Source organism: Petromyzon marinus, chromosome 47 (genome assembly GCF_048934315.1).
Source record: "Petromyzon marinus isolate PM22_M1 ecotype Great Lakes invasive population chromosome 47, UKy_Petmar_22M1.pri1.0, whole genome shotgun sequence".
Lineage (NCBI taxonomy): Eukaryota > Metazoa > Chordata > Hyperoartia > Petromyzontiformes > Petromyzontidae > Petromyzon > Petromyzon marinus.
This window is the reverse complement of record NC_133713.1, coordinates 4,463,746-4,478,181: the sequence shown is the minus strand read 5'-3', so window position 1 is coordinate 4,478,181 and position 14,436 is coordinate 4,463,746. Positions and strand designations below refer to the sequence as shown.

The 14,436-nt window shown below is 50.1% G+C and overlaps 1 protein-coding gene across 1 annotated transcript in view; it reads left to right on the top strand.

Annotated features, from left to right (window-relative positions):
- ACOT9 (acyl-CoA thioesterase 9) overlaps window positions 1-14,114 on the top strand; it is a 30,390-nt gene extending 16,276 nt beyond the window's left edge. The window contains exons 6-16 of the mRNA XM_032972116.2: window positions 102-139; window positions 1,212-1,301; window positions 1,954-2,057; window positions 3,587-3,660; window positions 4,000-4,067; window positions 4,651-4,762; window positions 6,279-6,369; window positions 6,508-6,593; window positions 8,400-8,487; window positions 9,594-9,744; window positions 11,331-14,114. Of these exons, the coding sequence (XP_032828007.1) occupies window positions 102-139; window positions 1,212-1,301; window positions 1,954-2,057; window positions 3,587-3,660; window positions 4,000-4,067; window positions 4,651-4,762; window positions 6,279-6,369; window positions 6,508-6,593; window positions 8,400-8,487; window positions 9,594-9,744; window positions 11,331-11,380 (952 nt within the window). The 3' untranslated portion in view covers window positions 11,381-14,114. The remainder of the gene's footprint in view (window positions 1-101; window positions 140-1,211; window positions 1,302-1,953; window positions 2,058-3,586; window positions 3,661-3,999; window positions 4,068-4,650; window positions 4,763-6,278; window positions 6,370-6,507; window positions 6,594-8,399; window positions 8,488-9,593; window positions 9,745-11,330) is intronic.
- Window positions 14,115-14,436: the final 322 nt, after the last annotated feature.

Below are 14,436 nucleotides of genomic sequence, written 5' to 3'. Positions count from 1 at the left end.
CCGCAGCTGAATACTCTGACTTCAAGTATTTGGTGAACATTAATGTATAGAAAAGGCAGTGTTTAACCAACGTTGTTTTTTGTCATTCTACTGCAATACAGGTTTGGAAGGATTCTTGAAGATTTGGACACATTTTCAGGTAATGACAATTTAGTTATAAAAATGTAGCGGCCAACGCCGTTGGTGCCACCACTCCGTGCCCACAGCTTCCCTCCTCCTGCCAGATTCCCTCCCCTCGCCCCCCTTCACTGCGTCCCGTTCCTGCCCTACCCTTGCGTGATCCCTAAGTACCCCTCTATCGCTGTTATTCATTTCTCAACCCTTGCACGCCCCTGCCATGTAAATCATTCTATTCTGTCACTGTTTTTTTGACTATATTAAGCACCTTGAATGTTGGCTATTGGATCATAATACTAGCTAATAGATCATATTGTTGGCCATTGGATCATAATACTGGCTATTGGATCATAGTATTCGCTCATAGAAATGGTTCTTAGTTCGACACAAAACCACATAATACACAACACGTCGCGATCATCAGGGTCATTGTAGATTATATAAATAACAGCAAATAAGCAGATGGCTCACCTCCTTCATATGTCTTCTGTCTTGTCTTCTGTCTTGTTCATGTTATGGGCTTATCCTGCTTGTGCGTGTGTGTGGTTTACTCAGCGTCTCCACGGAGTGATGCTCTCAGCTGATCTTCCTCAGGCTGATGTTGGATGGGTTGGCCACTTTTTTTTGCGTGTATAAATATTTTTGTATTCGACATCCTCACATCATACATTGATGTGTGTCTGCATGTCTGTTGAACTTCGTTCGCACCGTACGTTGCTAACCATGCAGTTCTAAAGAAATGAGTTTTCAATCTAGACGTGTACAGGTGAACATTCTGCCGTTCCGGGCGGTAGTTCCAGGGACATCGGCGGTTTCAAGCCGCGGTCCCCCACACCGGGCTCCTCGGAGCAGCGGGGAGGAGGGAAGGGGGATGGGGGAGGGGAAGGGGGATGAGGTTGGCCGGTCATTGCCGTTCTGAGTTCAGGGGTAGAAAACTGGTCTAAAGTTTATGGGCTTGACCCCTTTAATGTTTCCTAACCCATTGAACGTCGCGTAACGTTTTTAGGTCGTTTGCTGGGTTGCGTCCATTAGGTAATGTCCAGCAGGTGACGTTACTCCGGGTGCTGTAACGACCGTCGTGACCTCTGTTGCAGTGCTCATCAGCTACACGCACAACAAGAACCCAAAGTCCATTACGTCGCCTCTCTCCATCGTCACTGCCATGGTGGACAAGATACACCTGGGTACATTGCGAACGTGATATTCAAAATGTAAAAGAAAGTCATAACGACAGTGCATTTTATTGTCTCTAGGCCGTACAGCTTCGGGATGATTTGCGTGGAGGGTTCTGCATTGGCGTGTATATTTGTCCTTTTCAGTCGGTGGTTTTGAATGCGGGAGAAAAACACCCGAGTATCCAGAGAAAACACAGTCATGACAGAGTACAGCACTCAGAAGTGCCACTCGGGCAGGTTCATGAACCCAGGTCCTGTATTGTCATCTCTCTCATTCTATCTCCCTCAGTCTCTCCCCCTCCTAGGCTCCCTCTCAGTCTCTCTCCCTCTCAGTCTCTCTCCCTTTCAGTCTCTCTCCCTCTTGATTAACGTAGACTTTTGATGCCTTGCAATAGGTACCTATTTGGTGTTTCAAAATCTTCACACCTGTTTTATTGCCAGAAGGGTATTCTTATTCTTTCACTTGTACACAGTTAGACAGAGTGTGGGGATTACTGTACGGACACGTACAGCGTGCTGCAGTCAAGGCGTTCGTTGGCTGCAGGCAGGCGCCAGGGCTCTGCGTCGATGTCTCTGCGCGTTGTGCCTGGCGCCGTGCCGTTGCGTGCGTGTGTCTGTTGATTTGGGGTTGACGCGGCGTTGCGGCCGTCTCGTGGGACAGACCCGAGGACTCGAGTGATCCGACCGGACAGCGACATCAAGTTCTGTGGCCACGTGTCCTGGGCTGGCTCGTCTTCCATGGAGGTCAAGATGCAGATGATGCAGGTAATCTTCGCAACAAGCCAGGGTCGGATGCACACAATAGCATCAGCAAAGATTCAATGACGTCTCATTTTACGTACATTGCAATATATGGCATAGAAAAATAAAACCCCCACCCGTTGTGCTACGATGTGCACGCTGCATATTCACAATTGCGATTTGCTGCATATTCAACCCCGTGGATTGAATACACTGCATTCTCCATGAGAGCTCATAGTGAGCCAGGCGTGAAGGCAGAGTTTGGATTATCCACATGGTAGAGCCATGGACTCTCCAGTGTGCGAGCGCACATCTGTGTATACGTGTGTAGAGTGAAATACGCGGTGCGCGCAGTTAACCGAGGGCAACTGAGGGCAAACGGGTGCGCGTGTGCAACATGGGGGTTGCACGGACAAACCGCCAGTTGTTAAGGGGCGAAGCAGCTGCAAACGGGGTCGACCAGTTGTGCACATTGAGACCGGAGGTGTTGCCAGGGTGACGGGAGATAAGGGTTGATTGATGGGCCAACAGGCGCCGGCCTGGCGAGAGCTTAAATAGACGCACGAGAGGTCTCGGATAATTAGCAGAGGGATATAAGGGTGCGTGCGGGAGCGGAGGGGGAGTTGTTGTTGCCGGGGACGAAGAGTGAAGACATCTCGCCGCTGACGCTCCAGCCGTCAACGGGACCTCAACCCTCACGCCGCCGCCGGGCGGGTGTTGGCTGATCCCCCCGCCCGGGGCAGACGAGTGAGCGGGTCCGAGGGACCGTAGGTGAGGGCAGCGGTGGAGATGTAGAGTTGCTGTGTGCGAAGACGCTGTGTGCGAAGACGCTTTGTGCGGAGTCGCTGAGAGCAGAGCTACTGAGTGCAGGATAAGTGAGGTGGAAGGTCGATAAGAGTGGGGAGAAGTTAAACATAAGTGACCGTATAGATAGTTATAGGAGTGCCTACAACTGGTGCAAGAATAGGTGAATAAAGTTTAAGCAGGTGACTTGTTATAACGAGTCGGTGCGAGTAGTTTACATTCTGGAGATGCTCGTGAATAGCAGATTTCGCTGATAATGATATTGGCCTACGAAAATCTATGTTTTATGAATTACTGTCTGAGAAGCTCATCTCTTTATCACATTCTCTCTCATCACTTCATCTCATCTTTCTCTCTCTCTATGCAGTAGTCATGTCGAGTTCCAAATGCGATTTGCGGATAGCCAACATCACGGATAGGAAGTTCGTGAATAACGAGGGAATACTGTATATATTAAGGTTCTTATTAAGATCTTAATGCGGGTTAGAGTTTTGGTATGTATTAGGTTCAGAGTTAGGGGTTAGCGTCAGGATATATATTGGGGCATGCGTTTTGCATATTTGTTTGCATGTTTTACCACAATTATGTGTGTCTATTTGGCGTTTGATCAATTTAACACCTCCTATATTATTACCGTCGTTATTATCTTAGCATGTGGGTATGCTTTGGCGATCCTGTGCACCGCTGTACGTGTGTACCATCCGTGCGGTGCCGACTTGCCGTGCTTGCGCCCTTGTCGTCTCCCCCAGGTCCGCGACGAGGGTTGGAGTCCCGTCCTCGACGCTACGTTCGTATTGGTCGCACGAAACCCTGCGACCAACAAGTGAGTCTTTCCACCCCCCCCGTTCATTTACAATCAAAGTCCACTGCCGGGCGGCGGCGGTGGCTACGCACGTGGCAGTCCGTGGAGGCAGCAGCCGCAGTCAGCGTTGGTGGATCGGTGCACACATGATAAAATGTTTCCAGAATGCAGTGCAGCAATTAGTGTACTGATTTCTTCTGCCTCTTTCTGTATGGGATAGCGCCGAATGAGTGCATAAGCACAGATCCTCGGCAATAGCCGGCACGCGGCGCGGCGCTTGTGTGCGTTCGTGTGCGTGTTTGTGCACGTTTTTGTGGGTGTTTGTGTGACGCGTCACTTCTCCGCCTTGTGACGTTCCAGACGAGCGTTCGTGCACCCGCTCAAGCCCGAGGGGCCCGAGGAGATGGCGCTGTTCCAGAAGGGGGAGAGTGAGTGTCACGGGGGGAGAGTGAGTGTCACGGGGTGGGGGGGGGGTCCCCCAGTCGTGAGTGAACCAACCCCACTCTCCAGTGCGGTGTCTACAGTGGCCGTGTCCCCAGTAGTGAGTGCGCTGCGCTACGAACTCAGAGACCCGAGTTCTATTCCCGCTCATAACCAACACCGGTGACGATTATCTGAACCGGTCCTGGCCTCCCCTAGCTCGACTCAGCCTCAAATGAGTACCTGGTGCGGTGTGTAAACATCGCCACTTGGGGAGAGGCGGCCGGGCGTGGTGCTGGCCACCCACCCCCTCCTGTACCGTGCCGGGCTTCATAGATGCTCGCGAACAGCACTTGCCCCAACAGTCTGCTAAGGCAATACGGAGGACCTTTGGCTGTAGTTCCCGCATCTCCGATTAGTGAGTGCAGTTCAGCCTAAATACACACGGGTTGGGTGAAGCATGCGGTGGTGGTAATCGGTGACGAGGTAATTTATTTGTTACTGTAACCCTCCACCACCCGACGGTGGTGGTGGTGGTGTTCGCCGCTGTGACGCTCGCGTGGACGTCGGCCGCTCCGTGACTCTGGGCAGTAAACAAGCTGCGCCGGGTGAATACGAGCAACGCGTCGCTGCTGAAGATGGCACCGACCAGCGAGGAGCGCGAGATCGTCCATAAGATCTTCCTGGGCACCCTCGACACCCGGTACGCGCACACATCCCGCACCTCCGATTAGCGCGGTTGGCTACGTACGGTGCAGAAGAAGTTCAACGTACACACATACCGGACATACGTACGTACACACAAACACAAAGATCCCCCCCCGCCGCCACCCGACGTGCCTCCCATGTAGCCTTGAACACGCTGTCGGGGCAAGTGCTGTTCGCGAGGATCTTTGAGGCTAAACTATTTCTACTTTACCCTGTAGAGCCCACTGAGCTAATTCGCTCTTTTTCAGAAATGACCTGGCTCTCACAAATGATAGTTGAACGAAGTGATGAATCACATGGAAATTTATTGCAGCCAAATGCTCTTAAACACACCGTTTCTAAATGTGGAGGGAAAAAACCGGCAGACCCGGAGAAAAATCCACACGACCACGGGGAGAACATGAAAACTCTAAATATACAGCAGGTGTCAGGATCGGAAAAAAACCCATGACCTCCTGCCACCGTGGACCCCACGGTGGCGAGATGTTAACTATGAAGGCCAGCACAGCGCACGAGGGGGTGGGTGGCCAGCACCACGCCCGGCCGCCTTTGTCTCCCCAGTGCCGATATTTAAACACCGCACCAGATTCTCATTTGAGGCTGAGTCGACCTAGGGGGAGGCCCAGGAATCATCACTGGTGTTGGCCGTGAGCGAGAATCGAACTCGGCTGGCCAGGTGCATAGCGTAGTGTGCTCACCGTTGCACTACGACACCCCCCATATACATACACACGCATACACACCCTCAACAGAGTATCAAATATCACTAAGTGTCTGAAATTCCCAAGTGCAAACAAACATTTGGCAGCAACAGCTGGGGGCATCCCTTCAGAGCACATCTCGGGGGCAGGGGGGGGGGGGTCGCTGCGATTCTGCAGTGGGGCAGCTGCACAATTTGGTTGAGGGCAGAAGGTGACTCAGCTTCAAATGAATACCTGGTGCAATGTGTCAACATCGCCCACCAGGGATACAAAGGCGGTCGGGCGCGGTATTGGCCACCCACCCCCCGCGTGTGCTGTACCGGCCTTCATAGGTGCTCGTTAACAGCACTTGCCCCAACAGTCTGGTAAGGGTATATGGGGGATCATTGTCTATTCGGGTGATATTTGGTGGTGGTGATGGTGGTAATAGCGAGGGGTGGCGGTAACAGTGAGGGGTGGTGGTGGTGGTGGAGTCACTGGCTTTGCCGTCGGGGCCATCGCAATCTTGGGATTATTTACATTTATCCCAAGATGCAGCGGTGGCCGCCGGGTAAATATTTTGGCGAGGCACAAACCCACGGGTGGCGGGAATGGGAGAGGGTGATGAGGGAGGGGATTGGGAGCGGGTTTATGCAGTTTATGATCTACGTAACGACCAGGTAAGTATCGCTACGGGTGTCTTTTTTACTTCACAAGTAACTCCCGGACCCGCGAGCCCCAACGACGAGCCACCCACCGTCTGTGTGGACAAGGCCCTTGGGTGAAATTCCAACCGCAATGACGTGCCAAAAATCCTGTCTCTTCCCCCAGTACGGTGAGCTTTCAAGGGCGCTGCCTGCCTGACAATAGCATGTGGATGGAGAACGCCAAGCTCAAGGGATTGCAGATTTGTCATCCGCAGGTCAGCGAGCGAACGTGTGCGCGCTTTGCCGACAGCTTCGGCAACAACGAAAGCCCCCTTGCATGAGCGAGCGGCTGATGGCTCCCCTCTCGCCCACCCCCCCCCCCCCCGCCACCCCCCGTGCCATCTCGCCAACAGGAACGGAACATCCACAACAAGATCTTCGGTGGATTCCTCATGAGGAAGGCGTTCGAGTTGGCGTGGGCCAATGCCTATGTGTTCTGGCAAGTGTCAGATACGCAACTCCTAACGTCACGACATTTTCATTGAAACGGTTACCTCACTGGGACTCGTCGACGGGCTTGAGAGCGCGTTACTGTGCCGTGTGTCGTGTGACCAATAAGACGACTTATTTGTTCGGAACCCCGTGGTTGTGACGGTACACACGCAAGGCGATGGGGACGAGACAAACGATGCACATGGCGCGGAACAAACGAGATACGGGACAGCTGGAACTGACGTGAGACGAGAATGAGACTGACACGTCTGTATGTATGTGTATGCATATATGTGTGTATGTTGAACCTCTTTCGCACTGAACGTAGACAACCGTGATAATAAGAGGTGTGGGGGAAGGACTACAAACTAAACACAGAAAGCCGTCCTAAAGAAATGCGTTTTCATTCTGGATTTAAAAGTGCATTGCTCCATTTTCTTCCTAATATCGGAAAAAAAGAGCGTTCCAGACGGCCGCAGAAGCGCATCTAAAACCACGCGATACGGTGACCGTCTTTGGCCAGCCAAAAGCCGCGGCGAGGATGACCGGGGTTCAAGTGATGGTTTATGCTCCTTAACGAGATCAGCGAGGTATTGTGATTCGTTTGTGGCAAGCACTCTGAGTGTAATGAGTGCGACATTATAATGTATCCGTTCGGCAACCGGAAGCTCATGCTGCTCAGCGAGCACTGGACGGACACGGTCGGATCTGGCAGCACCGTCGCGACACGCGCCAGAGAACTTTGTGCGTGCTGCAGCTTGCTAATGTTTGTGCCAGACGTTTCCCGTGAAGCGGACGTTTTATCTCCTTTGTTATTTATATTCACCACCACGACACTGACAGTTAGTTTGAGTTACGTGTTTTATGAATTTGCGTCGAACTGGGACCCCAAGTCGTCAAGAGATGCTCCTTGCTCATCAACATCTGACAGTTCAGCATTGACCTGAGCAAAGCTTTACTCTGCTGATGAGACACTGTACGTCGAAACCGCTCCAGAAGTGTTTGATTGTATTGAAACAATGTTGCTGAAATGATGCAATCCAAGAAGGCGGTGCAGAGCTAATGTGTGTTGTGTAAAAGATACTTTTATTTTTGTCTGGAGAGACGGTATAAATGAAGGAGACATTAACATGTTTTATTATCTCTTGGGTTAGATCGTGGAGGTATCATGGCAATTGCTTAACTATAATAGTACGCGAGAGCTGAGCTGGCGTGAACACCTCATGATGCTAGATGTCATCTCCAGCGAAACATCATACAGAAAAATTGTCCAGTACTTTGCTCAGGCTTTTAAGCGTTTCTCCTCCTCCTCCTCTGGTTTGGTGAGAAACCAAACCACCCGGCACATTCGCCCATCACGTGACAACTTGATTTGATTGGCTGTGTCATCGGGTGGTGGAGGGCCATAATAATACATTAAAAAAAACATGACTTCATACCCACATGGCAACCCAGAAGAAAGCGATGACGACGCGTGAAGGAAACGCACTGCCCGCTTGTTTGATGATGACGCGGTGGCTAGGAGGTGGTCGTGGGTTCGATCCCGACCCTGGCGCCTGCTGTGTATTTCGAGTTTGCATGTTCTCTCCCCCAGTAGTCGCGTGGATTTTTCTCCTAGCCCTCAGGGTTTCCACTCCACATTTATAATCGACGTGCGTTTAGAATATTTGCCTGGTATACATTTCCACACGACGAGAAGCCACTTCGAGTTATTAGCCAAGTCGGAGCTATACAGCTCAGTGGGCCTTTAGCAGGGGTGTGACCCGACGGATTCGATGCCAACGTTGCTCCCTCTGTCGCTGTCGCTCCGCAGCGGAGAGCGTGTCTACGTGGTGGCCGTGGATGACATCCTCTTCCAGAAGCCCGTTGAGATCGGTGCCCTACTCTATCTCAACTCTCAGGTACCCGCCGTTCTACTCTCCATCCTTGCGCATCACGAACGGATACACTTATAAGGTCGTCGCACTCAATACACACAAGGTGCTTGCCACAAATGAACCAGTTAGGGAGCCACCGGAGCTGTGCACTTTTAAATCTAGATTGAGAACTAATTTCTTTAGAACTGATTTTTGCGTTGGTTTGTTGTCCTTTCCCCCGCACCTCCAATTCGCGCGTTTGGCTATGTACGGTACGAATGGAATCCAACATACACACATACATACATCACCTACTCTATCCTTGTGCATCGTCTCTTCTCCACTGCCCACTCTCTTTCTCTTCCCTCCCCTCGCCCCTCCACTCCGCCCCGTCCTTCCCTCACCCTTGCTGACCGCCGCCACCGCCGCACAGTACCCCTCTGTCGCGATCACTCATTCCTCAAACGTTGCATGCCCCTGCCATCTAAACAGTTCTGTTTTGTCACGTGTCATTAAACAATGTAAAGTGCCTTGAGTGAGGGCGCTCTATAAATACACAAGAAGATAATATGATGGTGGCGGCGGCAATGCGTTCAGGAACTGAATGCCAATGTCGAGGTCTGCTGCTGGACACGACGAGAGGGATTCAGCAGAGTTGGTGTCGTTTTGCTGTTGCTCCTCCGTTGAAGGAGCACAGACCACGGTGGGTTTGCTATGTGGTCCGTAGTTTGGGGTGCATGGCCACACTTGCGCTACTGTGGCTTGTCTTGTATGTATCTTTACGGGTCTCCATGTATCTATGAGTTATGTATCTCTGTGTGTCTCTACAATATGGGTAGGGAGCGTTAGTGTAGCGGTTGGCGCACTGCGCTACGAACCCAGCGACCCGAGTTCGATTCCCACTCACGGTCAACACCAGTGCCGATTAGCTTCATCGGTCCTGGGCCTCCCCTAGGCCGACTCGGCCTCAAGTGAGTACCTGGTGCGGTGTGTACAATTGCCACTGGGGAGACAAAGACGGCCGGGCGTGGTGCTGGCCACCCACCTCCTCGTGTGCCGTGCCGCCCTGCGTAGGTGCTTTTCGCTAACAGCACTTGCCCCAACAGTCCGTTAAGGCTATACGGGGGGGGGGGGAACCTTTGTCTCTGTAGGTGTGCTACACAGAGGGCAATAACATCCAGGTGCGAGTGCAGAGCGAGGTGCACGTGCCGCAGCTGAAGGAGCACTACACCACCAACGTCTTCCACTTCACCTTCATGGCCGACTCCGCCGTTCCGAAGGTGGCTCCCAAGTCGTACGGAGGTGAGGGGTCGCCGGGAAGGCGTTCGGCACGTGGCCACGTTCCGCCACGTGCCCAGGTTAACTGGCAGTAGCAGACACTCGAGGAGCCAAGCTCGCCTGTGTTTTTTTTTTCTTGTTTGCTTTTTTATAATTGTTGTTAGCAGCTTTCTCTTTCACTTGGATTGTATCTCAACTTGTGGGTGTAGTTTTATTTTTACATTCAGTGCTTTGAGATACTTCAATATGATAGCGCGTCTTATAAAATATAGATGGTTACTTGCGTGTAGCGTCATAGTTCGTGCAAATTGCCTTCTCGCAATCACTGAGGAACCGCAGGCGAGCTGGAAGGCAGCGGCCAGGCAATGAGTCGGCGCTACGAACAATTGCCAAAGCTCTGCATTCCTCTCTACAGTAAGATGCTTTCCACCGATTATTGAGTGTTTATGCATGTGGGTAGAAATCCGGAGCGCCCAGACAAAACCCACTTGTGAAAGGAGGCTAACACTGCGCCCTACAAAAGAGACAGATGATAATCTGCACTTTGCTGTACCGCCTTCTCCTGGCGAGCCAGGGTTATGGCTCCTCGGTGCCCACAGGAGGAAAGTTTCACAATCAGCTGTGTGCGATCTACCAACTATCGCTGCCTCCACGGCGCTGGATTGCAGGCCGTGTGCGTAGCCACCACTGCTGTTTCAGCACAAGCAATCCTTTCAACAACCACCATTTTATTTGGAGAAGCAGCTTGTGCCGGTTTGTGCGACTGCCTTGTAAAAATATGTGCGTGCACAACGTCACTAAATAAGTAGTTATTCGATCATTTCCACATACACCCTCGCATAAATCCCACGTTTGCAGGATTTTGAGTGCGGTGTGAAAGAAGTTCAACATACATACAAAGCCATCCAAGACAGTCATGGTGATAGAAGTTGTCGAGTTATTGTGTCAGTTAACATCCACAACAACATTAAACAAAATAACTGTCGCTAAGGCTGAGGGAGACACTTTTATGTTGCGGTAAATATTGAGGTTGAGATTTTAGGACGAAATCAAACCATCGGATGAATGTGTGTTAAAGTAGCCAACGTGTCACATCACCAACTGCCAAAGCGTAAGTCATTTACATTTCTTTCTAATTCCGGCTAATATAATTAGGATATGAAATGCAACTTGTCACTCATGGTTTCATTTACAGCTGTCTAAATTAGCTCAAGCCTCCAATAGACCACGTGACTTGTGTGTGTGGCCACCCCCACTCTGAACAACTCCCCTCTCCCCGCCCACTGTGAGGACAAACACCGCTCCTCTTCGTGGAGCAGCAGCGTCGAGGCCCTCATGTAGCCTCTTCCTCCTACCTCTCCTCATCTCTCCTGACCCTGTCCCCCCGTTTCTCCATTCCTTTCCCATCCTATTCCTCTTATCCCCCATTTCTTCCCTTCTCTTTTTTCCCTTTCCTGGTCTTTCCCCCATCCTCGACTCTACTCCTCTTCCCGCTGTGCGCGCCAAGGGAATACAATGTTGCCGGTTCATTCACAGGGGCACTACTGTCGCGGTGTTTCGATGATGGTGGTGGTGTAACGCACACTCTTCCCCATTTTTTAACATTTCAGAATCCATGCTGTACCTGGATGGCAAGCGGCACTTCCAGTCACCTGTGTGATGGACTCGCCGATACCCCGCGACTCAATGCAGAACTCTCACGGCAGATGACGCTGTGGCAGTTTCGGAGTTCACGCAGAAGGCGCCGCGCTTTCTCAGCGTTAAAAAAAATGCAAAAACAAAATGCCCTTCATTTCATTTATATGACAATGCATTACATTCTAGGGTTACATCCGTGTATCCTGCACATTTCCAAACTTTCTTTCAGAAAGAGTTGTGTTTGCTTTACGCATCGAAGAGAAGCTTTTATCCACAACGAATGTAAGGCTCAGTCTATTGTCAGGCATGAAAATCAATTACTTAATAATATTAAATATCGAAGTTGTAACGTGCAAACATTTCCCTGTCCACTTTGGCCGCCTGCTCTACGATTACAGCCCAGTGCCACCGTGGTCCACATCCCCATCTTAACAAACGAGGCCCAGGGTTATCGATAATCGCGTAGTGGGGGGAAGTTAAAACCCAATAAAAAAATATCGGTTTACTAACCGGCGACAACCCACACTGACCAGCGCGGTGAAGTATGATCAAACAAGCCTCATGACCAACAGGGCGTGGGTGAGGCCTTCATCCAGCAGTGGACTGACTAGCGGCTGTACGTTCTATACGTTTAACTTTGTACGTAACGGGCGGTCACGTGACCACACTCGAACGGGCCGTGCCGTTTGGACGGCCGCTCGCTCCAATCGCTGCGATCTTCGATGTCGTTGAACTGGGATCTGATCGTTGATTCCACGACTCTCGAACCGATGATCAATTCCGTGATCAATTGCTGAAAAATTTGATGATCAATTTAACAACCCGTATTCCTATGGCGGGAAGCTCCACGTTATTTCAGCATCAGTGGTTTTATCTGTGGGGCAATCGCTGTTTGCTTTCTGCAAGACGGTACTAATTAATTTACCTTAGAGTGATCGAACTGCCAAGGTAATCCCCGACTGAGATTTGTGAGAAATGCACTCACCTATGACACACTATAATTACTAAATGGCCAGTATCACGCACATGAAGGCTACTGTTAGATTCTGAAAATGTGCACTTTACCCGGGTCAATTACTAGATCTTGGGGAGAGGAATGGATGCTTCACATTTACACATTTCAACCCACGGTCTCAACACATGGTGCTGATTGCTTCGCTGCGTTTGCCTTTATAAAGTCTGAAGCTATGTAATATGATCTGATCGTCAACATTTCGTGAGAGAAGATGGCTTAGTGCCATGAAAACTCACCAATAATATTTGGCGGTGATGCCGCTGTTGGAGGTGCTCAATCACAGACAACAACAACTCAACACGATTGTCACTCGCACTGTGAGTGGCCTTAAAAGGAAAACATGTATAAATATAATCGGTGGCTGTTCGGGCAATGGCCCTTAATCATCATACATAAATGTAAATGTGTGATTTAAAGCTTTCGTGACTGCAAGGATTCATCTTCTTTGGTTCTTTCGGTAAAGTCACGTAGAATGAGAATAAAATAAAACAATAAAATTCTCACGACGTTTCGGCCACAACACAAGCGGCCTTCAGGTGAAGGAACAAAAAACTGTCGGGATGACAGAGCTCCAATGAACGCTGCTAAGATTCGTAGCGTCTTTTAAGCTGGTTGAGAGAAGAGAGGCACCTTGACAAAGGGGTTAACATATCAAACAGGATAATTTATCATTGAAATAGCTGAGGGATTTAGCTTGTGACTGGTCACAGACCAGTCACAAGCTTTAACATAGCTATTTCTTTGAAGAAGGGCCATTGTCTGAAACGTTGCCTCTTATATATTGTACTTTTAATTTTAAGGCCACGCAGTGTGACTGACGGAAGCGTTGGGTTTTACTGAAAGCTGATCGGGTTGCTTTGTCCAAGCCTGTACAGCAGCTGAATCGTGACGACGGAGGGTTAAGTAGTTGAACGTTATTGTACACAATGGTCTCGGTCTCAATTGGGGCGTGGTATTTTAATTGTTTTCTAGAAAGTCGGATGAATGCAAAATGCAAGCCGAGAAAATGTTTATTCACATTACAGATATGGCTCGTCTGTTACTTTCCTGCTACACAAGTGTTGAACAAAAGTATTTTAACGTATATTTTCAAACTTGCTTGACATGTTTATTTAATAGCACGATGCGAGTTTTACTGCTTGAGAACAAACTTGCTTGGGAGATCTTGCATCCACATTTATTCACGCGCTGCGTATGACCAAACACCCCCTCCCCCCTCCCCCTTGCGCGCTTGATTCCCATCGCTCCTCGGAAGCTAAGGGATGAACAGGTTTTTAGCCTGGTGAAGCGCTTGGATGGGCGACCACCACGTGCACACTGACATCTGTAAGGCGCCAATGCGGACACTCGGGGGCAGTGCAGTAGTTATTATATTCGCTCTTGTTTTGCACTTCACCCCACATTCACCAACTCGAACTGACCAGCGTCGTTGTGAAGTTAAATATCATTCACTGCTTGCACATACGTGGTGAGGCCCTCATCCAGCAGTTGATTAACAAAGGGGCCGTACATGTGCATACAGTCGCCATGCGTGCTCTGACCGCCTCCAGTATATTATCCAGGTGTCTGTTGAAACGCGTCTCGTGTGCTGAATGAGTTGTGCGCAGGCTCGGCAAACACTAAGACCAGGGTTCAGGTGGGTGTCCTCACGTTTCACAACGTTTGAGAACGGTTGATGTAGATTTCTGGGTGGCCTGGGTATTGTTTTTGGGTTTAACGTTCCATTAAACTTCACAAAATGTTTGTGTGTGATGTGTATTCTTAAGTTAGAATGTGAGCGTTTGAAATGTTTTTGGTAATCTTTGAATTTGCCAGTTGTTGTAAACCTATGGTTTCTGAATACAAATTCATATTGAAATTGAATACAAATTCAGAAACGAGTACGTCTCATTGGCCAGTAGTCGCAACATTTACAATTGCAGAGCATTAAAGATCAAGATGTTACCGTGGCCAGAGCTGGAGATGCCATCGCCGCACTTGGCCAGCACTTTCTGACCTCCGCCAGGTCCTGCAGCTTATGCTCAAGAGGGGGGAAGAGAGGGATTAGCGAGACGGAGGCAGCA